This window comes from Sceloporus occidentalis, unplaced genomic scaffold (genome assembly GCF_023333645.1).
Source record: "Sceloporus occidentalis isolate IW3139 unplaced genomic scaffold, rSceOcc1.0.p SCAF_21, whole genome shotgun sequence".
NCBI classification, from domain to species: Eukaryota; Metazoa; Chordata; class Lepidosauria; order Squamata; family Phrynosomatidae; genus Sceloporus; species Sceloporus occidentalis.
The window spans coordinates 4,994,965-5,019,850 of NW_028317001.1; the positions used below are offsets into that span (position 1 = coordinate 4,994,965).

The 24,886-nt window shown below is 44.4% G+C and overlaps 1 protein-coding gene across 1 annotated transcript; it reads right to left on the reverse strand.

Moving 5' to 3' along the window:
* Positions 1–1,030: 1,030 nt before the first annotated feature.
* On the reverse strand, positions 1,031–24,675 carry LOC149301468 (integrator complex subunit 2). Its single transcript, XM_089483985.1, has 25 exons — positions 24,596–24,675; positions 22,571–22,876; positions 22,131–22,269; positions 21,401–21,503; positions 20,894–21,007; positions 19,836–19,966; positions 18,248–18,421; positions 17,299–17,525; positions 16,498–16,623; positions 15,900–15,971; positions 15,493–15,607; positions 14,517–14,585; positions 14,188–14,322; positions 13,395–13,571; positions 12,407–12,518; positions 11,923–12,027; positions 11,429–11,593; positions 10,120–10,321; positions 9,023–9,148; positions 7,922–8,111; positions 5,470–5,751; positions 3,931–4,038; positions 3,388–3,493; positions 2,336–2,512; positions 1,031–2,130 (listed from the first exon to the last, which is right to left on the reverse strand). Exons 2-25 carry the CDS (start codon positions 22,861–22,863, stop codon positions 1,961–1,963), a joined length of 3,618 nt encoding a protein of 1,205 aa, XP_089340111.1. The 5' UTR covers positions 22,864–22,876; positions 24,596–24,675; the 3' UTR covers positions 1,031–1,960.
* Between the last annotated feature and the right edge of the window lie 211 nt (positions 24,676–24,886).

Sequence of the window (24,886 nt, forward strand, 5' to 3'; positions counted from 1 at the left end):
ACGCGGGGGATCCGTTCTGGATCCCTCCGCGTAAGGCGAATTCCGCCTATGCTCAAGCCCCATTGGAAACAATGGGGCTCGTGCGCGGCGGCGCGGGTGCTTGCAGGGTGCAACGGGCGCACGCGCCCATTCAATTGAATGGGACGCGCCACCCCTTCCACCCCGCACGCGCCCCGTGGCTTGAGCGCGTATGCTCAAGGCCGCGTATGGCACGGGTGCGCTGTACAAGGTTAATTTATCAGATAATGTCAGATAATATGGTTGTGTATGCATATAAATGTTTAAGATTTTGAAAATGCTGGCATAGTGACTTCAGTGCTGGACTATGACCAGGGTTCAAATCCCGGCTCGGTCATGAAACCCACTGTGTGGATTCACTTTGAGCAAGTCACACTTTCTCAGCCTCAGAGGAAGGCAATGGCAAGCTTCATCTGAACAAACCTTACCAGGGAAACCCAATGATAGCTTTGCCATAAGTCAAAAATGACTTGAAGTCACACCACAATTTGTCAGATTGAGCATCCATCGATCAGGATTTAGATGCATCATGGAAATCTGTGATGTTAAGTTCAATTCCAGTTTAATAATTCATTATTTGTATGATACACTTGAGCCTCTGAGAATGCTACCTATTGGAAAGCTTGAGTTCGGACACAGTGTCAGTGGCGGCGACAGATACTCCAAGATGGTGGTGTCTGGTGGGGAGATAAGATGGATAAAATCTTGCGCATGAACCACGAGAGCATCTAGAAGGTTCCCACAGCAGTGGGGCAGTCTTCATTAGACTTTTAAGGGGCAACCCAGGGTTTCTTCCATTACGTTCTTTGGACTCTTGTAAAAATCATAAGTCAACAGGCGACTTGAAGCCACAAACACAAAGAGAAACACACAAACACTTTTGGGATCCACTTGCCAATATGGCCAAACCCCATTGCAGACAGTGGCATTTTGGCTACGCAAAAATTTGCTGTTAACTCCATAGGATATATAGATATAGTACAAGAGAAAGAGAGATCGGAACAGTAGAAACGTTTATAAGAAACACACTATATGCACCGGGTCCTCATTGAAATGTACATTAAAATGTTACAGCCTGAGAAACCAGAAGGCATGCAAACATACCTACTTCTTTTCCACTATTTTATGAGAAACCAACTACAATACACTAACATATAAAAATAAATTACAATAGGTTCGGAGCATAATATCATAAGGAAGGAAGGCTGGCGGGTACCATTACACCGAAGCAGGATATTCTGAACCATCAGAAGAAGAAACGAAGCTTTTAAAGAATAGCGTCAGGTTCAACTTCGCTTGAGTGTAGAATTCAAATGGCAGCTATAAAGAGCTTTAAAAATCACCAGTACAAACAAGTACTTCTTTCTCGGGAATGAAGGCAGCATGGGATTAAACTTGTAGACATTTTCCTATTTTCCTTATCACCATTTTTGACCCTTTTGAAAACTCAGCCAGTTATGAGCACGCAACTGGAAAGCAATTTCCCTGTGCGCCAACCACGATGTATACGTTTTCACGTCACAGTCAAAACATCCTGCGTTTTCGTTTGGTTCTTAACAGCCTCTTCCAAAAATTTTTAAAAAACAAGCTTAAATTTTAAAAACAAAGTCAAGAGAGTCTTGTTTTAGAGACTCTGAATTCAAGTTTGCATCCAGATTTCCATGTGGCGCACACCAGAGTCAGCATACACTGTGCATTCAAATATCAATCGGTTGTGGATCCTTCCAAGGAAGGCGCTCCACGAAGCCCACTAGCAAGAACCCGAGATGCTTTCACTAAAAGCAGGCATTCACATCTTTCACTGGTGACGCGGCATCGAATCCACCCTGATGGAAAAGCAACTGCTTGTTCCAAGCCAATTCTCAGCTCCGCTGGCCTGCAAAACGTCCTCTTTCCACCAAGAAATCAGCCTAGCAAAGAGCCCTTCCATTTTGGAAGGGGCTTAAACACCGCCAACACTCATGTTGATGATTTCAATGAACGTATTCTCAATACAGTGGCACAGCTGGACATTGGGGTCTGCGCTACTCGTGTCTCCTGCTCCGGATTTACAAATGGGTTCCTTAAGGAGTCTGGTCCGCTCACACGGCTTCTCCTTCAGCTGCTGCAGACCTGGGGAGAATTCAAAAAGGAACGAAGCAGTGGTTGAGGCTCAACGTGGAAATTAGGACCGGTATTTTGGGGCACTAGTTTAATTGAGAATTACATGATTTGAGTGTAGAAAGTCCCAGATCGCAGCTACCCTCTCTTCCCAGGATAAGAAAGGATTCCAGCTAGCACCATCTATGGCACATTTCCACATGCGTTCAACACTTACGCGTTATGATCGGGTCGAAGTCTCTCGTCTCCGTGGCCACATCCGAGGCGCAAACTTGTCCGATCTGAATAAGCAGGGACATAATATCCTCGTAGAGAGGGGGGAAAGCTTGGCAGAATGAAACCAAGCAAGGCAGGGTGGGCACGAAGAAGGCGTAACGTTTTGCCGCAGCTAAAACTGGGGAGAAAAAGGAAATAATTTGAAATGACAGGCTGCATCATAGTGTGCAGATCAAGGAAAGCAGTGGAGCCCTTATGTCCAGTTTTGGGCAACAGAGTTCAAAGAATACATTGAGAACCTGGAACGTGTCCAGAGGAGGGTGACCAAAATGATAAAAGATCCAAAAACGAAGTCTATGAAGAACAACTTCGCGAGCTAGGCATGTTTAGCTTGGAGCAGAGAAGACCAAGAGGTGGTATGATAGAGCCCCTGCTAAATATCTGAAAGGTTCTCCTATAAAAGATGGAGCCAGCTTGTTTTCTATTTCTCCAGATATCAGAACAAACCAGGAGATTCCATTTACCAGAAAAGAGACTCCATCTAAACATTAGGAAGAACTTCTTGACTGTAAGAGCTGTTCAATGGATAGGTATCTTTATGAAGTCGGATAGGTCCCTTTAGGCTTATGTTTCCGCTTTTTACTTTCTAAGTGCGTAGCCATTCTTGCCGTAATCTTAAATGCATCTAAATATTTATGTCCTGTCATATGGAAAGAAAGCTTATTCTCTGTCCGGTTGGCAAGGCAGGAAATTAAAAACACACCTTTCATGCAATTGCAATGGTGTGTTCTTGTTTCATTTCTCCCTTTCCTAAGACGGAAGCTTGACTGCGGAAACAGCGTGGAGAAATCCTCCTTTCTTTCTACAGTGATAATCATTCAGGATTGGGGAACATGTGGATTGCAGCTTCTATCAGCCCAAGCTAACCTAGACACTGATGGGAACTGCAATCCACCCACAACTGGGTGGTGACCACACATCCCTCCTCCGATTCAGTCACAACTCCAGCTCCCTCACCCCAAATTCTAACACCTTGCAGGATTCTGGTCTTACCAGTTAGCAGTGTCCCCATCACATTGATAGCTAAGCGCGCCACGCTGAGGGATTTCGGCAGCGCATACTGAATACACAGGTAAGAAAGCAGCTGGATGGCGAAAATCTGGAAGGGGAGAGCAAACAGAAAACCCAGACATAAAACACGCATTGGTATCTACATGCTGGTTACTACTTTGGATCCAGACAATATGAAAGGCATTATCATCCTATTGGAGCCTGCCCAAGTTTTAAGTTCATAAGGACATAACTTGCTAGGAGAAGAAGAAGCTTTTAATGGAGTACACATAAATGTGTTTTTAACTCAGGCCTCACTCCAGGATAGAGGTAGCAAATAAGTTAAATAAATGCAATAAATAAGCAAGCATGTGTATGTATGTATGTATGTATGTATGTAAGGGATGGAGGTTCTGGGCACAAAAGGGAATGCTACCATGTTCTTGGAAGAAAGAGGCTTCCTATGAACATTTCTTCAAGTCTGAATGTAGTGGAGGGTTTGGAAGGGAGAGCGTGAGGAGAGAAGCTACCTTCCCCAAGCAATACCTGTTTCTCCAGTTCAGGCTGAGCGATCAGCTCAGGGATGAAGTCCAGGCAAATGTGCATCGACGGGATGCCAGCCACTGTCAGGGGAAGCAGCTCACACGGGTAGCCCTGTTTGAACACAACCCAAAGACAAAACCAATAGAAAGATGAGGTGATAGAAAGAGAGAAAGAAATCTGAGTTGCATTGCAAGGCGTTTGATTCAAATGAATTCAAGGAGTGGGAAAGAGACAGCTCAGCCCACTGTTGAAAGGAAGCTATTTCAGAAGGACTGAGGCCTGCAATGACCAGAGTGTAGCAATACCATGATAAACCAAGCTGACAGTTTCACTGGGTGTGTAGCTCGCTTACAGTTTATTTAATTAAAAAACCATCTTAAAACAATTAAAACAGGAATGAGGAACCCAGGGCTTTTCTGACACAGTCTGGCTAAAACTGAGGTGGGACGGAGCTGCAAAAGTCAAAGATGTCACTTTTTTGGACTACAACTGTCACATGGGTTCCTGGGGGCTCTGTAAGTCAGGCTCCGTTGCTGCTAGAGGAAAGGGAGAAATGAAAAAGGTCACAGACACTGCAGCATGGAGGAAAAGAGAGGAAAATTGACAGTGGTAATGGGGGAGAAAAGGCTGCCAGCTCTCAGATGCTTGTTTTTCCAAATAAGGGAGGTGTGTGTCTTCGGAGCAAAGGTGTTGTGAGACGGATGTCTTGGAAAGAACTACAGGAGCACAAAGATGGATGGACAGACACAAACACACACCACGAATGATGTAGCAGAGGAACATATGGGAGCAACAGTGCCCTCTCCTTCCACTGATGTTACCTTGACCTTACGTGAGATCAGGGCAAATGCTCACATAAGGAAAGGTAATGTTAATCGATTTGATTCCAGCCAGAATATCCGCAGCCAGCAGCCATTCTGGACTGGAGGAGTTCCAAAGTCTCGATGGCATTATAAGCACACCAACATCTGGAACACCCAAATTCTCCCCTCTATAGCATGTGACGGGAAAGCTCTTTCTACCCAGAGAGCCGCTGCTAAACCAAGGAAGGCTGTGCAGCATATGTTCTGACATACCATATTGAAGGGATGTCATATTGAGAAGGGAGCAAGCTTGTTTTCTGCTGCTCCAGAGACTAGGACCCGGAGCAATGGATGCAAACTGCAGGAAAAGAGATTCCACCTCAACATTAGGAGGAACTTCCTGACAGTAAGGGCTGTTCGACAGTGGAACAAACTCCCTCGGAGTGTAGTGGAGTCTCCTTCCTTGGAGGTCTTTAAACAGAGGCTGGATGGCCATCTGTCAGGGATGCTTTGATTGTGATTTCCTGCATGGCAGGGAGTTGGACTGGATGGCCCTTGCGGTCTCTTCCGACTCTACGATTCTATGATTCTATACAAGATGAAAGGCAGAGCCCAGAAACATTACCTTTTTTTTTGGGGGGGGGGGGGATTATAACCCTCCCATTATCACCACCAGCAGTAGAAGTTTTACAAACTGGTGCTGAACATTGCAGAAGACAGAAAAGCGGCATCCACGCACCTGGAAGTGAACCAGCTTGGCGATGTTGGGGTCCGCAATGAACATCTGATGCAAGAGGCAGCAGATGAGGCACTGCACCTCACGAAGGCTGCAGAGGAGGCTCTCTTTTTCCTTCTCCCCGTCTGCCCACTCCTCTTCTTCCTCTCTGGGTTGTCTTTTCGGAGGGCTGGAGCCCGCCGTCCCCGGGACGCTCCTCAGCAGCCTGCCAGTGCTGACACTTGTGGATTTCTCTTCCTCCATGGGCAAGCAGATCTCCAAGAGAATCTGGACCGCGGCACTGTCCTGGGCAGCAGCAGCCGAAGGCACACAGAGAACAGGACAGAAAGAAAAACAAGCCAAAAGCAAGAAAAAAGTCAGGATATTGTCATAGCGTTGGTTTCGTTTATTCCACAATTAACCAAAAGAATGAGGATTGTGAAAGAGAACCAATGACTCAAGATGGCTGCAACCAAGAATCCAATCGGCTTGGTCTATATGTCATATCCTATCCCTGCCTGCCTTGAGATGGAGATAGGACAAAACTCTGATTGTGTGGATTCCTCCTCTTTCCAACCACAGCTAATAAATAAATCATGATATTGTAATAACTAGGGGCTTGTGTAATCTGTAGTTGACTAAAACAGTGAGGTGTGAGAAAGAAAAGCAACCTCTGTCGCTGCTCTGTTGTGTAGCGGTTTGAGTGTTGGACTAGGACTTCAGGAGATCAGGGTCCAAATTCCACTCAGCCATGGAAACCCACTGGGTGAGCGTGGGCAAGTCACACTCTCTCTGCCTCCAGCAAAGCCAAACCCTCTCTGAAGAAATCTTGCCAAGTGATAGGGTGGTGATAGCCAGAAACTACTTGTAGGTAAAAAATAACAACGACGAGAATGGCTACTGTAAGTGAAATGAAATAAAATCTAGTGCATGTTATAAAAGGCAAGGCTCCCTTATTATCTTTTACTAATGCTGCCATATGGATTCTAGTTCTGCTGCTCATATGGAGGAATGAAGAACAGTGGAGTTCGCTCTAGTTCTTATCCCTCTAGTGATAAACTACAACTCCCTCTAGCTGTGACCGACCGAGTTCCCAGACCCAGAAATCCCATTTCTGCAACACGGACGGAGGACAGCTGCTTGCGGGCCTTTTGAACGGAGCGTCCCAGGACAGAAACGTTAACGTCGGAGATGCAAAATCAGCATGGAGCTTCCCTAACTTCAGGATAAGGCCTGGTTAGCCACTTACACAACAATCCCTGCTAAAAAAGAACAATGAAAGGGGTTGTGCTGGTTCTGGATGGAGTAACTTGTGCCGCAGACAAGATTGAGCAGCCCAACGAAGCGTGAGGGTCTTCGGCCTCCCTTTTGTTGGCTCTTGAAAAGGACGTATGTGACGGCGGTTGCAAAACCACTGGCTCAACACCCCCCACACACCCTCACCGCAAGTTGGGAGCATTTAATCACACTTGGGTGAAGGCAGGGAGAGAGGGAGAGAGGGAAAAAGGGACTGAATCAGAGCTAATGAAAAGAAAAGCAAGCGTAACAAGTAGGCCGGCCCAGAGACACTGAAGAAGTCGAAGGACTGTTGCCAGAGGCTCACAGTCCCCCAGACAGCATTCTTTCCTGCTGCCTCCATTAAATGGGCGGACAAAAGGGCGAGGGCTCATGTTTGTTCATGCTCTATTACCCCTCTGTTGCAGAGTTTATAAAACACTTCAATGGATGTCAAGGAAGGGGTGCGGGTGCGGAGGAGAAAAGATGGCAGGCTGAAAGAAGATGCTCGCCCAACAGACCAATGCTCTGGGATAGAGCGTAACATTTAAAGACGTTTGAGCAAAATGGAACGTGGGCACTTTTGAACCCAGCCTCAAGTCTTCACCTTCCATGTTGTTATGATTTTTTTGCAAATGGGAGTATGTAGAGAGATCTTGTAGCGCCCTTGAGACTCCCTGAAATACAGAAGTTGGCAGCATGAGCTTTCATAGACAAATGCATCTGAGGAAGTAGGCTGAAGTCTAGGAAAGCTCATGCTGCCAACTTCTTTCTTTCAGTTAGTCTCAAGGGTACTACAAGATCTCTCTACAATTTGTGACTGGTATTGGTGTACAACATGGCAGCCTGTTAACAAAGCATACCTAGGGTTTCTGGGTGCAACCCATAGGGGCAAGCCTTTTCACCCCAACCCCTTCCAGATGTGGTTGACTATAACTCTCATAATCTCCATCCAGCATTGCTATGATGCCTGGGTAGAATGGAAACTGGAATCAACAACATCTGGAGAGTAGCTGGGGTGGGACGGATGTTCCTATAAGATGTACATAAAGTATGCTACTTCAAAGTGCTGATGCACACCTTTGTGGGATGGAATCTAGACTTATACTGCAACCTCAAAAAGGCACCTATTATTTTTTTAGAAACCTACCCAAGGTGCCCCTGGCTGAGGATTTTGAGAGAGAAGCTTTTGAAGAATTACCTGGGCAGCCAGCAATGCGTTTTTCAGTTCTTCCCTCGTGACTTCTGGAGCTTCCAGGCCCATTAAAGTGTTTTGAGATGGACGGATGTCTTGATCTGCCGTTTCCTTGAGATGGGCACTCAGGTAGGCTTTCGAGGCAAGAAGGTATCCATTCAGCATATGGAGGGTGATATCCATCAGAGGAGGACACCTAAGAGCAAAGGGGAGGAGAAGAGGCAAGAAATCACTCCTCAGGAAAAAGCAATCTGAAATGAAAAACAACAAAAGTGGCAAAAGAACTCTTAATCTGCCCTATAGGTAATAGGTAAGGAAGCATTGCCTTTTCAAACCTCTGCACTCAGGAAGTCTAAGATGTGAATCAATTCTGAAAAGCTATTATCCAATCTGGCCACTTAGCAAATGGACAGTTTCTCCTTTCACGTAATATATCCTACTATCGATGAAGAATAAATCGCCAGTCACAGGATAGATACTGATGCCCCACCTGCCATTACAGTAATGGTGTTGGTTTCTGAAGCCTCAGCAGACAAGGTAAATAATGACACCCATAAGGGCTAGAAACTTGAAGCTGAATTTCAGGACTTATTGCCCCTGTTCTATATATATATTTCCCCCTACAAGTCTCCTAGAGCTATGGTATATGCATAATTCAGATCATTGCACAGTATTAGTGATTGATAGCTGGCATGTCTGGAACAGTGGTAGAGAAGGTGGATGAGAGACAGTGGTGTCATTTAGCTGGTTCATATTGGTTTACCCAAATCAGTTGCTAAACCTGTTAAAAGACCCAGAGGCTGGGGAGCCAGGAGTACAGAAAAGGAAGAGGAGGAAGAGAGTGGAATGGATGGAGTGGGCAGGGAAGCAAAGAAGGTCAGAGGAGGAGAAACAGGGACGCAAATGTGCCCAATGCCCATCATACAGCATGGTCGCTGCCAAGTGGCTGGAGGAAACATTAACCAGATGTGGAGCTGGGGAAGAAACACTGCCAGTTCCTGGGATCCCAGCAAGGAGGCAGCAGACGTCCCCATTTACACATGGACACATTTTGGCAAAACATTAAGACAGAACTGGTTGTCCCACTGTTGAGAGAAGGCCGCTTACCGGTGGACTCTCTGATCACATCTCAACACAATCAGAGGGTCGATCATCAGGTCCTTCTGAGTGTACTTTTGCTGTCTGATCATCTTGTCGGACGGCTGCAAGGCATTCACAGTCATTACCCACAACCTATAAAAACACCAAAAGAACAACGGACTGTGAAGCTGATACTTTGATTCCCGGAAGCCACTTATCTGACCGTCAACAGGGGCTACATTTCCAAATCAGGTTTAAAAAGAACATCAGGCTTGGTAGTCTCTCTATTAGCATCCTATCAGGAGTGGGCAACTGCGTAGAGGCCAACAGCCAAATCTTTTCCTCTGCCCTTCACAGGATGCACCCTACCAAATTTACCCCCAAAAACCTATTTTTCCTCCATTTCACTTCCAAAGTGGGGACAGAAAGTGATGCCATATCACTTCTTGTTGCCATTTTGGAGGGGAAAGAGAAGAAAAATAAGGAACAAGGTTGGGGAAATGTAGTGAGCACTGGGCTTAATTTCTGCCCCAACATCATACCAAACAGGTCTTTAAAATTTGGGAGAGGGGCTTTGAAGGCTGTTAAAGTAGGGTCCGTGAAGTTGTATGAGGCCCATGGGTCAAACTTTCCCTGTGCTATACATGTTGTTATTACATGCCTTCAACTTGACACCAACATAAGGCAACCCTATTGTAAGGTTTTCTCGGCAAGGTTTCTTTGGGTCAGGTTTGCCACTGACATCCTCTAAAGCTGAGACTTATGGCAAACCTAACCTAAGGTTTTCTTGGCAATATTTGTTCAGAGGGCCTTTCTTTGATGCTGAGAGAGCATGACTTGCCCACAGTCACCCAGTGGATTTCCACACCTATCAGAGATTCAAAGCCTGGTCTCCCAGAATCGTAGCCCAACACTCAAATCACTATACTAACACTATAATATACACATACACATCATAACTATGCTACATACAAGGAACTATCCAAACCTGTTTCCCACGGTGGACAACCTGACACTGCCCCCCCTTAGAAATCCCACAAAGAGGACACGAAGACAGGCCCGACAAGAAGCACATAATGCAAGGCTAGTACAACTGAGCAAAGGGCAGCAGCTGAACCACTTACCTCCGTGGCATGACTGTGTTCAGCACCATCCACAGTCGGTTAACCGTCTGAAGGATTCGCCGAGAGATCCCGGGATAGAGAAGCTGGTTCATATTTGACGTCAGCGCCTCTGCGTAAGGGATCAGCTCTCCTGCCGAGAGGAGTGTCAAATGCTCCAGAATCTGCAGGACCTGAGTGTGATTTCCCCGCAGCGCTGAAAATGCTAAGGAATTGAAAAACAAAACAAAACACAACATTGGAAATACATTATGGCATCCCACAGATAGGTTTATCAAATACATACAGGGTTTAGAGCAAGGATGGGGAGCTGAGGCCTTCTTAACCAGGAAGAGAGGAGCCACTGGCTCTCTGGCATTTTGAACTAAAATTCCCATAATCCCTGACCGTTGGTCATGTGAGTGGAAATGATGGGAGTCAAAGACCCAAACATTTTGGGGGCCAAAGGTTCCACGCTCAAACCCTAGGTGTTGTTGGACTCCATGTCCATCAGCCCAGCCAGCCTGACTAATGGTGAGGGGTGATGGGAGTTGCAGTTCCTGAAAGTTTGGTGAGCTACACATTCCCCACCACTGGCTCAATGGATAGAGGTCTATAAGGCACAAAGCTGAGTAAAAAGCCACATCATGGCCTGTTACAGACTGCCCAAATAAAGCTGCTTCGGGTCTCTTTGGAGGTATGCTATTTAAATGATGCATGCATCCTAAGAATCTGGAAGCTGCACCAAAAGCTGCACTCCGGTGTTTAGGAATGGAGTGTGGCTTTGGCGCGACCTCCGGACTCTTAGGACCCATGCGTCATTGAAATAGCATACCTCCAAAGAGACCCAAGCAGCTTTATTTGGGCAGTCTGTAACAGGCCCATGATTTAAAAAAAAAAAACCAAACCTACAAAAAAACCAGTGGGATACAGAACTTGGAAAGAGTGCAAAAAGAGAGAGAGAGATCTACATTCAAAGAGAGATGCCAGGATGCCATTCCAGCTTTGATTTTTAATAAGATCTTCAATGCATACATATGTGTATAGTCAGCCCTGTGAAAACACACTGGGTGACTTTGGACAAGTCACACTCTCTCAGTCTCAGAGGACAGCAATGGCAAAGCCCCTCTGAAGGAACCTGCCAAGAAAACTCTGCAATAGGTTTGCCTTAGGGTCATCCTAAGTGAGAACGACTTGAAGGCATACTATACACAACACACACACAAAACACACACACAGAGGACGGGATGGTTATATCATTTAGGTTGTTCTTGCAGTCCTTCCAAAGAGACTCCTACTACTCAGCTATTAAAAGGCATTCTAGGACTCTTACCCTCCTGAAGCTGCTTGGGAGAATGCTTTTTGGCAGCATTGGTCAGAAGCATCCTGCGCAGCAAAGCATCGGTGCCCGTGATGTGCTCCTCACAGATCCAGTCATCCACAATGCACAGATGGGGGTAGTTGGTGGCCAGGAGACGGAGGAGTGCGGAATGCAAGCCTTCAAGAGCCAAAAAATGGGGTTGGGATCGATGGATAAAAACCTACAAGTTGCCTAAACAACCAAAGTCCATTTGGCACCTTGTAACAGAAGCTCTGATCAAAAAGGATGAGAAGCAAACCCAACATAAAAACGTAACAAGAGTTAAATTTCCACACCGAGGAAATCCAGATTCTGCACCAAGAAGAGCAGAATCCTGCAACCTGAACCATGTTTTCAGCACAGTCACAGCTTTACAGAATGCTGTTTTCTTCTCTCTGCACTCATAAGCCATCATTACAGGCCTGCGTTTTTGTTTTAAATGGAAATTAAATCCCAGCTAGTGTTACCTCCCAGTTCCTGCTGCAGCCCCTGAGCCTTTCGGATGAGAAATTTGATTGGGATCTGATCCATCAAGGCAGGAGAGTAAGACTTGGGCTTCCTTTGCATGGCAGCTGCAATGAAAGAGGCAACACAAATAATAATCAAATCAATCAAAAGCAACCACAAACCACATACGATCAGATATCTATATCTATATTATATATAGATACACACACACACACACACACACGCGGGGAAGGAGGAGAGATGTGGACTCCCATATACTAGGTCAGGAGTGGAGGAATCTAGACATTTTAGACTATAATTCCCACCACATTCACTCTGATCATGAAGCTTCTGGAGGTTAAAAGACCAAAACATCTGGAGAGCTACATGATCCCCAGATCCCTTTTCTTAAATTGACTAGAATTTGTCTAGGGAAAAAATGGTCCAGAAAAGAACTGTTTAGAAAAGGAAAATTTGGCTGTTTGGCTCATCCCTGGCCCATACCCAGAGTCTTTGAACTGGCCAGGATTGCTTCTTCGTAAGACAAGACATAATACAGGACCAGAAGTTGGGCTGTGATGCCGTAGCGCTGTTTCCGGCGAGCATTCTCTCCTCCCTACAAGAAACAAAATAAAAGAGAGAGAGGAAGAAACATAATAAATATAGGCAGCTGCTCCCGTACGGACTCAAACCTTGTGTTTTCCTAGTGCACTACAATCTACTTACAGAAGAAAGGGGCATTTCTGATGTTCTGCTACTCACATCTTTTAACTGGAGATTCTAGGACTGAACCTGGGACCTTCTGCACCCAAAGCAATGCGATGGTCCTGCCCCACACCAAGCTCTTATGTCAAAATCGTGCACTCTTTCCAAGTCCTCTATCCCACTGGTTTTCTAAGGACTGAGCCCTCGTGTCAAGTGGCCACCGTATCCTTTTGTTGTCTGTTCTGAACTCATCGGGTGTGTGTGCGAGAGAGAGAGAAAAGTAGATTTAACATTGCCACCAAAAATTGGAGGCCTTCATGAAGTTCTCCTGCACTCCCTGGTCTTTCCAGAACATCCAGGGCGTGCCTATATTGTTTTGCTGTTCCAACCTTAGTAACTGTGGCTAAATGTCATGATCTGTTAAATATACAGTCTGCCTTTCCTCCAACAAGCTCAAAGGCTTCCTCCCCATTTTTATCTGCGCAATAACACTGCCCTGGAACACATCTAACTCTATATTAATTGAATTATATCTGTAGTCAAAACCAATGCAGCAGAAAAATCCAATTAATTTAGATGCATGTACAAGGTTTCCAGTTCTCTAGATCAGTGGTTCTCAATCTTTGGGCCTACAGATGTTTTGGATTTCAATTCCCAGAAGTCCCAGTCAGGATGCTCATTGTTCAGGAATTCTGGGAGTTGAAGTCTCAAAAATCTAGAGGACTAAAGGTTGAGAACCACTGCTCTAGATGGACATGCACACACACACATAGATATATATCCCTACCCCCATTAGTCCTTCAAATACGTTCAGGATTTCCTGCTCTGTGATGGGCTGGTTTGTGGCCTCTGGGTTGGACTTGGATGCTGGAGTAAGGATGGAGTTGATATAGACATCAATTAGAGGCAGCAACTGAGGATGGAGTGGCGTGGCGGTCTCACACAGCTGCCGATAGATCCAGTCCTTAAAATAAAGGAACAGAGAGTTTACTTAGCCTTCAAAGTTTCAGTTGATGCACTAGGAGGAAAATAAAGTCCCATCCCTCCCTTCCTTTTATTAGCAGCTGAGGCCATGAGCCCAGACACTCCATGCTTTGGAAATGCCAGGCTCAGAGGCTTAGATTCAGGTTTTGAGAGACATCTCTGCCTGCCTTCACCCCATGCCAACCTTCTGTTCAAAGAAAAAAGAAGTACAAGCTCAATTTTCCCCTCTGCCTGCTTGCTGGCACTCTCCCTCTCTGGAAGAGGTTGAGCAAGTGGCAGCGACATGGCTAAAAAGGTCTGGGAGTCACCAATGGGCCAATCCCTAAAGTGCCCACCTCAATAGGTGCCCAACAACGCCAAGGTATGGATCCTGTCCTCAGGCCAAGCACTGAACCTTCCCATGTGCAAACCCCCTTCTCTGTCATTCAGTTATGGCTCCTCCATCTAAAACTGGGTCCAAGACTTTGCACCGTTTGAGTCCAGTTCTTTCCTACTTTGCACAGCAACAGATATCTGGAACTTGAGACAGTCCTTTCCCAATCCCAACTGGAGATGCCAGCGACCAAACAGCAATTCTTTCTTTTTGAGTTACCCACCTTGATGGAGACTTTGTGCTTGGTGAAAGATCGGCTCCGGAGAAGCTGGTAAATGCAGTGGATGGGCAGGAAGCCAGTGATGTTGGCGCTCAGGTTACTTGTGACTGCCACGCGGACGGCGTGAGCAGTGACCACCTACGACAGACAAGATTCCTCAAATCCAAAACTCGACAGCTCAAAAGCAAATGTACTCCAGCTTAAACTGAACTCAGGACTGTGAGGCAGTTCACCTCACAGACATGGCTTAGATTTATCGGCCTGGAAGCTGAAATAATATAGAAGGTGATTCAGGAGGAAGAGGGCCAGCCATCTTCTTCTTGCCACTTTACCTGTTCAGTGAAAATTTCCTGCGTGAAGATAGTTTTCATGCGACTCAGAGAACTAGGCTTAATGACAATCTGAAATAAAGAATTAAATGTATGTAATGAGACATTCTTGTCACATTTTTCCTTATATAGTGTGCCTCTGATTTTGGAGAGACTACCTAATGTTTCTTTACTATCAGCCTCATGCAAAGGTTAAATCATAATGCGGGACCATGGGTTATTCATTATGTTTATAGTCCAAGACTCTGAGCATGAAATTGAGTAACTAAGGACCAATACAGACAGGCCAAAATAAAGCTGCTTCGGATCACTTTGGAGGTATGCTGTTTAAATGCTGCATGCATCCTAAGAGGCTGGAAAGCACGCCAAAGCTATGCTCCAGTCCTAAGGGCTACTACAATGCAGCTTTGGCACAGCTTCTGGCCTCTTAGGACACATGCATCATTTAAACAGCATACTTCCAAAGTGACATGAAGCAGCTTTATTCTGGCCTGTCTGTATGGGTCCTAAGGGAGGGGAAATTTGAGTTACACTTTCAGAAATCCCTATAATCCAGATTCCTTACACTACCACTTCCATCATCTCTACCAGGGTTGCTGAAATTTAACAGTTCAAGACACAAGGATCTGGTTGCTTTAAACTGTCCTTCTAGTCACAGAAACACTGCTTTCGTGTGACTAGTCCCTGCCAAGCAGGTAATGTTTAGTGTCTCAGGCAGAAAGAAGTATCTTTTTCTCATTCCTTGATTCTTTTAGGTTTGAAACAAGCCAGGGACTGAAAAAGGAACCTTCTCTACATACTGCTGCAGAGATCCCTCTCTGTTCTGGATCATATTGCTGAAACCACTTCATGCAAATGTGGACTTCCAAGAGCTTTCCAGTAGAAAGGCAGGAGATGACTCCAACAAACCAGAAACACAACACGAAGCAGCAAAGAGAGAGGCAGAGAAAGGAGTTTCCAACAAGACGCACGAGGTTACCTTCATTCCCAGAGTCGAACAGACCAAGTCGATGATGGCGCTGAGCTGATTGCTGTGGAAGTACATGGCAACCAAGAGGAGCATCTCTCCAAAGGAAGCAGACACCCCAGAAGTGCTGTCAAAACAGGATAAAGAAAGAGTTATTACAAAGGGTAGTGAGGGTGGAACAGTCCTGACGCAGCTGGGTTTTCCCCCTGCAAATGGGGAAAGCAAAGGAGGAAAATTTCAAAGTAGCAGCCACATTAGTCTCTTGCAGCATAAAAAGGAGGAAGGGAGAGAAGGGGGAAAAAAGAAAGTAGCAGCACTTTTAAGACTAACTGGTTTCTATTTTAGCACAAGCTTTCATGGATATGAACCCATTTCTTTCGATGCAGTACAGTGATATCCAAAGGGGGAAACACACTTACCTTTCAAAATAAGCTTCTTCCTTGATCATCCAGCTCAGCCACATCACCATCAGCTGCTCCTGTTCTGGAGTGCTAAAAAGATGCAGAGGTTACGGTTTCAAAAGCTTATGCTACAACTTCTTCCACTCAGTAAGGGTGCTACAAGATCCCTTTGCACACCAATATTCCAGATCAACATGACTAGGTCTATAAACCTAACTGTGGCCCCATACAGACAGGCCAAAATAAAGCTGCTTGGGGTCACTTTGGAGGTATGCTGTTTAAATGATGCATGTGTCCTAAGAGTCCGGAAGCTGCGCCAAAGCCATGCTCCAGCCCTAAGGACTGAACATGGCTTTGGCACGGCTTCCAGACTCTTAGGACACACGCATTATTTAAATAGCATACCTCCAAAGTGACCCCAAGCAGCTTTATTTTGGCCTGTCTGTAAAGGGCCTGTATTTGGTTTTTGAGAGAAATGGTTAGCCACTTTGTGTCCCATATTGGGAGAATGGTGGGATAGAAATGACATAAATATATAACAATGCGCAGCCAATGAATACTCTTTTGATAAGAAAAAGAGGCGAAAAAGAGGCCACTTCTGTGGTGAAAAGGGTACCTGACAAGTGTGGAGAAGGCCAGCAGCATGCAGAAGGAGAGTGAAACAAAGCGGACGCCAGCTGGCGTTGCTGGAGGGCGGCTTGTCATGAGTTGGAGCAACTGCTCCGCTTCCTCATCCGTCGGCCTGGGCGACAATGACACAAAGGGAGAATCAGCCCCTGCCTACAGACCCAACACACTCCCACAAATACACAATGGGGGGAATGGCTTGTTATAAAATGGTTGTTTTATAAGTCTGCATGCCTTCAAATCACTACCAACTTCTGGTGAGCTTGAGGCAAACCTATTTCTTGGCACAATTTATTCAGAAGGGGTTTCCCATGGCTTTCCTCTAAGGATGAGACAGTGAAACATGTCCAGTGGGTTCTCATAGCTGGGTAGGGATTCGAACCCTTATCTCCCAGAGTCCTGATCCAAACACTAAAACCATTACACCACACTGGTTCTCACAACAGAGAGGCTGTTGTTGTTTTCATGTGCCTTTAAAGTTTAATCTGACTTATGCTCATCTTCTCCAAGGCTATTCTTGGCAAGATTTGTTCAGAGGGGGCTTGCCTTTGCCTTCCTCTAAGGCTGAGAGAGTGTAACTTGCCCAAGGATACATGGTGGGTTTCCATGGGTGAGTGGGGATTTGAATCCACAGCACAGGGGGGAGAGAACCCATGTTGATCCCCCCATATCAGGTAGCTAGAGCAGCACTGGTCTAGAACTAAGAAGGACCTACTTTGGAAAAAACACTGAATCTTAATAACACGACCAACTCCTCCAAGTTGAAAAGGTATATTTGAAATGTGCTTACTTCAAGCCAGCGATACCCATGAGAGCACAATAAAGACGCAGGAGTGCGCTGGCTTTGACGACATGCTCCTCTTTCAGCCCTGAATACACAGAGACGTTGGTGTCCGTGTCAGCTTCCGCTTCCTCTGTAATGTGCATGCTGCGCACGGTGGGCAGGATACCCATCAGCTCCAGAAGCAGCTGTCTCCTCATCTGCCAGAGCACAGAGCTGATGGTCTCTTTCTTTCTCTGTGGGCATGGAAGGAGAAGAGAAGCCTGGATACTCCTTTTAGAGACATTATTTTTCTCTTACGAGTTATCATGCAAAACACACTTTCGTTAAAACGACTCAACCATATTCTGGATCTAACCATGTGCTGCAGTTACCAATCACAGATTGCTTTCCTTAATATTAAACACGACTGCCTAAACCATAGTGAAAGACAAGTTGAAAACCAGGATGCAAAGCCAGTGGTTTACAATCTGACATGCGTGAGGTTCTGATATCGGCGAGTTACCTTTTTGGGTGCACCGCAATGTAAAAATGTGATGATTTGACAAGTAATAATACAGATTCTTCCCTAACACACAATGATCAAAACCACAACACGGAAATAAGAACCACCTCTACAACAGCACAGTTTGTTTTATGTATAACAGCTTGCATTAGCTTATATTTCTATGTACAGGTTGAGCCTCCCTTATCCGAAATGTTCAGGAGTAGAAGCGTTTTGGATTTTGGAATATATGCATAGTACATATAATGAGATACCTTGGGGATGGGACCCAGCTAACCATAAGGACAATTTTGGATTTCAGAATTCCAGAGAAGGGATACTTGGTCTGTCTATCTATCTATCTATCTATCTATCTATCTATCCATCCATCCATAAATAATTTTATTTAGCAAACCCTGGCAACGTCTTTTGCCTTTTTACCTGTTCCCAGACTAAGCGGGAGTCTGTTCTCACCTGCTGACCGTTCCGGATAAAAGTCCCAAACCAAGTCCGAACCTTGGCATTGGTCCCCAGCAGCAAGCCACTCACGAAGCACACCAGGTCGCTGACGCCATCTTCTGAAGACTCGTTCTTTGTGTGGTCCAGAGTCAAAGCCACTCCAAGCCCCGGTAAGTGACATTCCTCCACCTAATCCCACATGCAAAGAAGAAAGAAAAAGAAAGAAATGCTCGGGGGATCATTTACTTTGAAAGGGGAGATGTACTAGCAGAGGAATAACACTCAACTAGAATGACCACTGTCCCATGCAAAGGCAGCTTCTTCCCTTGCAAAGCTGTTCAGGATCTTTGCTCCTTTGCCAAGCTCATAAGAACCTGAGAAGAGAAACCCACAGGATTAAACTAAAGGCACCTAAAAAGCTAAGTTCGGCCGGAGAAGGGTCTTCCCCAGAGCTCTCAACCCAATACTCAATACTAGCCATTGACCTGTGGGGTCCCTCAAGGTTCTGTGTTGTCCCCTATGCTGTTTAACATATAAATGAAACCGCTGGGAGAGGTTGTCCGGAGTTTTGGGGTGCGGTGTCATCAATATGCAGATGACACTCAACTCTACTACTACTTCCCACCTCAATCCAAGGAGGCTGTCCTGGTCCTAAACCAGTGCCTGTCTTCAGTAATGGACTGGATGAGGACAAACAAGTTGAAACTTAATCCAGACAAGACAGAGGTGCTCCTGGTCAGTTGGAAGGCAGATCGGGGAATAGGGATCCAGCCTGTGTTAGATGGGGTCACACTCCCCATGAAGACACAGGTTCACAGTTTGGGGGTACTCTTGGACTCAGCTTTGAACCTGGAGGCCCAGGTCTCTGCTGTGACCAGGAGTGCTTTCGCACATTTAAAACCTGTACACCAGCTGCGCCCGTTCCTTGAGAAGCCTGATCTGGCCACAGTAGTACATGCCTTGGTTACATCCCGTTTGGACTACTGTAATGGGCTCTACATGGGGCTGCCTTTGAAAAGTGTTCGGAAAATTTAGCTGGTTCAAAGAGCTGCGGCCAGGCTATTAACAGGGGCAGATTACAGAAACCATACAATGCCCCTGTTGAAACAGCTTCACTGGCTGCCAGTTTGTTTCCGGGCACAATGCAAGGTCCTGGTTATTACCTACATAGCCCTACATGGCTCAGGCCCACACTATTTGGCAGACCGTTTCTCTTGGTATGAACCGGCCCCGACTCTAAGATCCTCTGGGGAAGCCCTTCTCTCTGTCCCAACATCCTCACAAACAGGGTTGGTGGGGACACGAGAGAGGGCCTTCTCAGTGGCTGCCCCTAGACTCTCGAACTCCCTGATCTCCCAGGGAATGGATCAGAACGGCTCCCTCCTTGATGGCCTTCCGCCGGCAGGTGAAGACCTACCTGTTCAAACAGGCATTTAGGGATTTACTATAAAGGACAGGCTGGGATGTTCAACGTTGGACCAGTTTAAAAATTCTTTTCAATGTACTTATTTTATTGTACTATTTTTATTTATCTACCTATTAAGGGGCTGCTCCACCCATTGTAGTTTCCCTTTCCTCCGAAGGCAGATACAAAAGTGCTTACCACCATGCCACGGACCCTCAGCGCCTGGGAGGGGTTCATCTTGCAAAGGTGCCGGAGAGCCTCTGTCCTGCGACGGCCCCCAAAGCTTTCCTCGTCTTGCCGTTCACCGTTCTTGATCAAGCCCCTACAAACTGGAAAAGGCCAAAGGCACAGTGGGGAAAGGGTCTATGTTGGTCAATTACATCCCTTCTACTCTTGTTGTGGTTACTGAGTGATATCAAACCATTTCCAACTTATGGCAACCTATGATTTGTTCAGAGGGGTTTCTCATTGCCTTCCTCTGAGGCTGAGGGAGTGTGACTTGCCCAATGTACATCCACTGGATTTCCACATCCAAACAAGGAATGTCTCTCAAAGAAACCCAAGTCTCTCAAAGTCTTATTCCAGCACTTAAACCATTTCACCACAATGGATGTTGGCCCTTCATAAACCCATCTGAATTAAAAGTTTGTACACCGCACTGTAGTGTACACCCCTAAAATTCATTGTAGGGACTGCCATCAAGCTGAATACAATGTATGGTGACCCTAAATACTAAACTAGGGCCTGTTACAAACTGCCAAAATAAAGCTGCTTCAGGTCTCTTTAAATGACGCATGGGTCCTAAGAGTCCGGAGGTCGCGCCAAAGCCACACTCCATTCCTAAGCACCGGAGTTCAGCTTTGGTGCAGCTTCCGGATTCTTAGGATACATGCATCATTTAAACAGCATACCTCCAAAGAGACCCAAAGCAGCTTTATTTTGGCAGTCTGTAACAGGCCTAAGAGCCCGTACAGACAGGCCTAAATAAAGCTGCTTCAGGTCACTTTGGAGGTATGCTTTTTAAATGATGCATGTATCCTAAGAGGCCAGTAGCCGCGCCAAAGCCACATTCTAGTCCTAAGGACTGGAGCGCAGTTTGGGCGCAGCTTCTGGCCTCTTAAGATGCGTGTGTCATTCAAACAACATACCTTCAAAGTGAGCCGAAGCAGCTTTATTTTGGCCTGTCTGTATGGGCCCTAAGTAAAATATTCCGTGCAGTAAGCAACACCTTTCCCAGTATTAATTATGCTAGATACCTTCATTAAAACTGTCAGGTACATTGGCCACTAAGAGGCAGAGGAACCAAGCTCCGTTCTTCACGTGTAATAAAGCTTCAGCCACATCCACAATAGGTAACAGCGAAGGCAGTTCTGGAGGGAAAGAGATTGCGTTTAAATAAAAGCAACAGTCATCCTTGCTTTAACGCTATAAGAATCACCACCCAAACAGAACATTGGTTTGGTTCTGGAAAATTTGAGGATCTAATATGAGCTGCGAAGGGGACAAGATAAGAAAGAAGGGGTGCCCATAGCATTCTGGTGCTATTGATCATCCATCTCAGTGTGAAAAAATGGAACGCTGCATTGCTGTTTCTGGAGTTTGCAGGAGACAACTGATTCTGCATTTACCAGATTGAGATGGGCCACATGTTACTCACTCCAGGGCTGCACTTTATCTACTCCTGCCCTGAATCATTTAACTCCAGCCTATTTCTCTGTCCTCAGACATATGTAGAAAGGAGACACACTTCCGAGGGCACATACCTGCTTGCAGGATGCAAAGTACATCGGCCGCTTCTTCCAAATAAACTGGGCTCTCAAATAGTTCTGGTGACTTGAAGAAAAACTCACCATTTGAGTCTGCCACCTGCAAAGAGACGTTTATCTTGAGAGGCGCTTTCCCAAAAACACAAAACCGGCAGCCAGCAGCCAACAAACTGAACAAATAGCAGGAGGAGGGAAAGACCTGCATGCATTCTCAGAGAGGCTTCTACAATTTGGACCAGTGCTAGCCTGGAAACCATTGGCTGCCACTCTGTGGACGGTTTCCAGGAAAGAAAGAAAGAGCTGTAGGCAATGGGCACAAATATGGTGAGGGTCCCCTGCATACTGGGAGAAGGGAAACCTTGATGGTCCTCCACTTCAGACAGCTTAAGAACGTTTTGCTCTGGATCAGCGGTCCCCAAACTGTGCCCTTTAAGAGATTTTGGACTTCAGCTCCCCAAATGTATTGTTAATCTGGGATAATCTGAAGTCCCCAATCTCTTTGCCATTTATGCAGACCTCTTTGAGGACCCTTCCACATGTATTTATGAACTCCCAAAGCCCTTAAAGGGCACAGTTTGGGGACCACTGCTCTAGATGTTTTGGACTCCTGCTCCCATTTTCTCCAGTCAGGAACTTGGGAGGTTAAGGGAGACGCAACAAAAGTCGCCTTCAGAACTTCCATTTGTGTTTTAGGGGTGGAAGAAAGGGGGGGGGGGGAAGGACATACCTTGTTCATAATGGCTAGCAATTCACTAAGCACAAGACGGAGCCGCCGGGGAGAATCGCTGTGTTCGAACTCCAAGGCAAGGCCATGCTGCAGCTGGGACACCAAGATGCTCTCGCCACTGCCTCCTCCAAGCTTATGCCTAAAAGAAGAGGATGGCGGTTCAGAACATAAAATATGGACTCTTACTAAAGCAATAGGGCTCATGATTTTTCATCTGCTCAACCCAGCTAAAATAGCCTTGGGGAAGGTAGTTTCTCTGTAGTGAAGGCCATCCATTTCGTGCTACAAGATCTCTTTACATACTACTCAAGATTGTGGAGGGCCGTTTGCAGATCTCCACCGCTGTATTAAGAATTGCACAGGATATAATAAGGCAGCTGGGCGAATATATATTACAAGTCTTAAGACCGAACATGTATTATTTGTTCCCTCGGAGTTACCTCAGCTGTTGCTCCTTGTTTGCATCCTGCTCCAAAGCGTGGAAATCCACAGAGAGCAGGGCGACGATGGAGTTGACCGCTTCCACTCCGGAAAGCAAGCGAAGGATCAGCTTTTTGTCCTGAGCCCAGCTCTGGCTCTGGTCAGCCGGCGCGCATAAGGCCATGCGCACCAAGCAAGGCAGCAGCAGGCGGAGCTCCGGGTCGCTCAAGGCGGCTAAGCGCAGGACGTCCACCTTCTGCATGGCTTCGAAGGCGTAAGGGCTGACAAACTGCAAAGCTGAACAGTCCCCCATCGTCCCAAGTGCCCTGGAAACGACAATAAGGCAGAAAGTGGATGGTTAGGAGAGTAACTGCTGAGAGAAGGCAGACCAAGGTCCCACGAAAGTAGCTTTGATTCTTTAAACAGAGGCTGGATGGCCATCTCTTGAGGGTGCTTTGAAGGTGTATTCCTGCATGGCAGAATCGGGTTGGATCAGATGGCCCTTTTTGGGGTCTTTGTATGGTGCCTTCAGTCCCTTGGAGGAAAGGCAGGCCATACATATGTATATATAAATATATAATATTTAGATATGTATATTTATATGTGTATATATAATATTATATATTATTACGCTTCATTTATATAGCGCTGTAGATTTACACCACGCTGTACATACAAACAATAAAATAGATAAAGTAAACCTGCCCATACTGTACAATTCATTATGATATATATATATATATATATATATGTATATACACACACACACATATATATATATATATTACTATACATAATGTATTATCTATAGCTACTAAATATAATAATGTATTATCCATAGCTATTACATATAATAATGTATTATCTATAGTTATTACATATAATATAATGCTTGTTATGTTTATTATACATATAAAAACATTTTAATATATGCATAATAAATATAATAAACATTATTATATATAATAATTATATAAAACATTTTAATATATGCATAATAAATATAATAAACATTATATATAATAATTATATATTTATTATACAGAATCTATCATATATAATGAATATATATAATAATGCTTATTATGATTATTATACATATATAAATTTTAATATGATTATAATAAACATAATAAGCATTATTATATATAATGATATATAAAACATTATGTATATTATTTATATATATTAGATATTATATATATAAACATATATTAAATATTACATATAGAACATTACACATAATATTGAGATATATATATGTAAACTATTATATGTGTATATGTATATATATATATATATATATATAATATTATATATATAGAACATTAAGTATAATCTATATACATATATAATATTATAAAATAGATATCTATATAATAAATATTCTAGATATTTATATAATTATACATAACGTATTATATATATTATATATGATAATGCTTATGTTTATTATACATCTTTAAACATGATTAACATTGTTAATAATGTATACATATACGTCTATATTATATGATAGCTATCTGTATTATATTATAATATAAATACTATAGATATTTATATAATTATACATAATATTTTATATATAATTAACATATATTATAATGCTTATTACCTTTATTATACATCTGTAAACATGATTAATATTGTTAATTAAGGTGTACATATATATATATATATATTAAATATTTATAATAGATACCTATATTATAATATAAATATTATAGATATTTATATAATTGTACATAATATATTACATATAATTACAATATATTATAATGCTTATTACCTTTATTATACATCTATAAACACGATTAATATTGTTAATAATGTTTATATATATATATATATATATATAAAATGCACATATTATAGCTATATAATGTTTATAGATGTATAATAAAGACAATAAGCATTATTAATGTTGCTCTTCTATTTATTGGCATCCCTCTTTTTCCCTTCCAGAGGCTTCCAAAAGTGACAATGAAACTCTAAGCCATCAATGAACCTAATAATCAAATAGCAATAAAAGGGGGGAGACTCACTTGCTGACCCCTCATTAAGGAACAACACTGGCTTATGACACACCTGGGGAAGGAAACACCAGCCCACACACCACTACTTCCGGTGGAGACCTCGCTTCCGCCTAATAGAAGGCAGGGGACCCCCCAAAATAGGTACTTCCGGTGTGGAGCGGAAGGACATCACCTAGCCACGCCCCTGTAAGGGCGGAAGTAGCTCCTCCTGCTTCTCCTGCCCGGCCTTCAGGGAGACCTCCGCCGAAGGCAGAAGCCAGAAAAGAGGAACTTCCGGTGTGGAGCGGAAAAACGCCACCT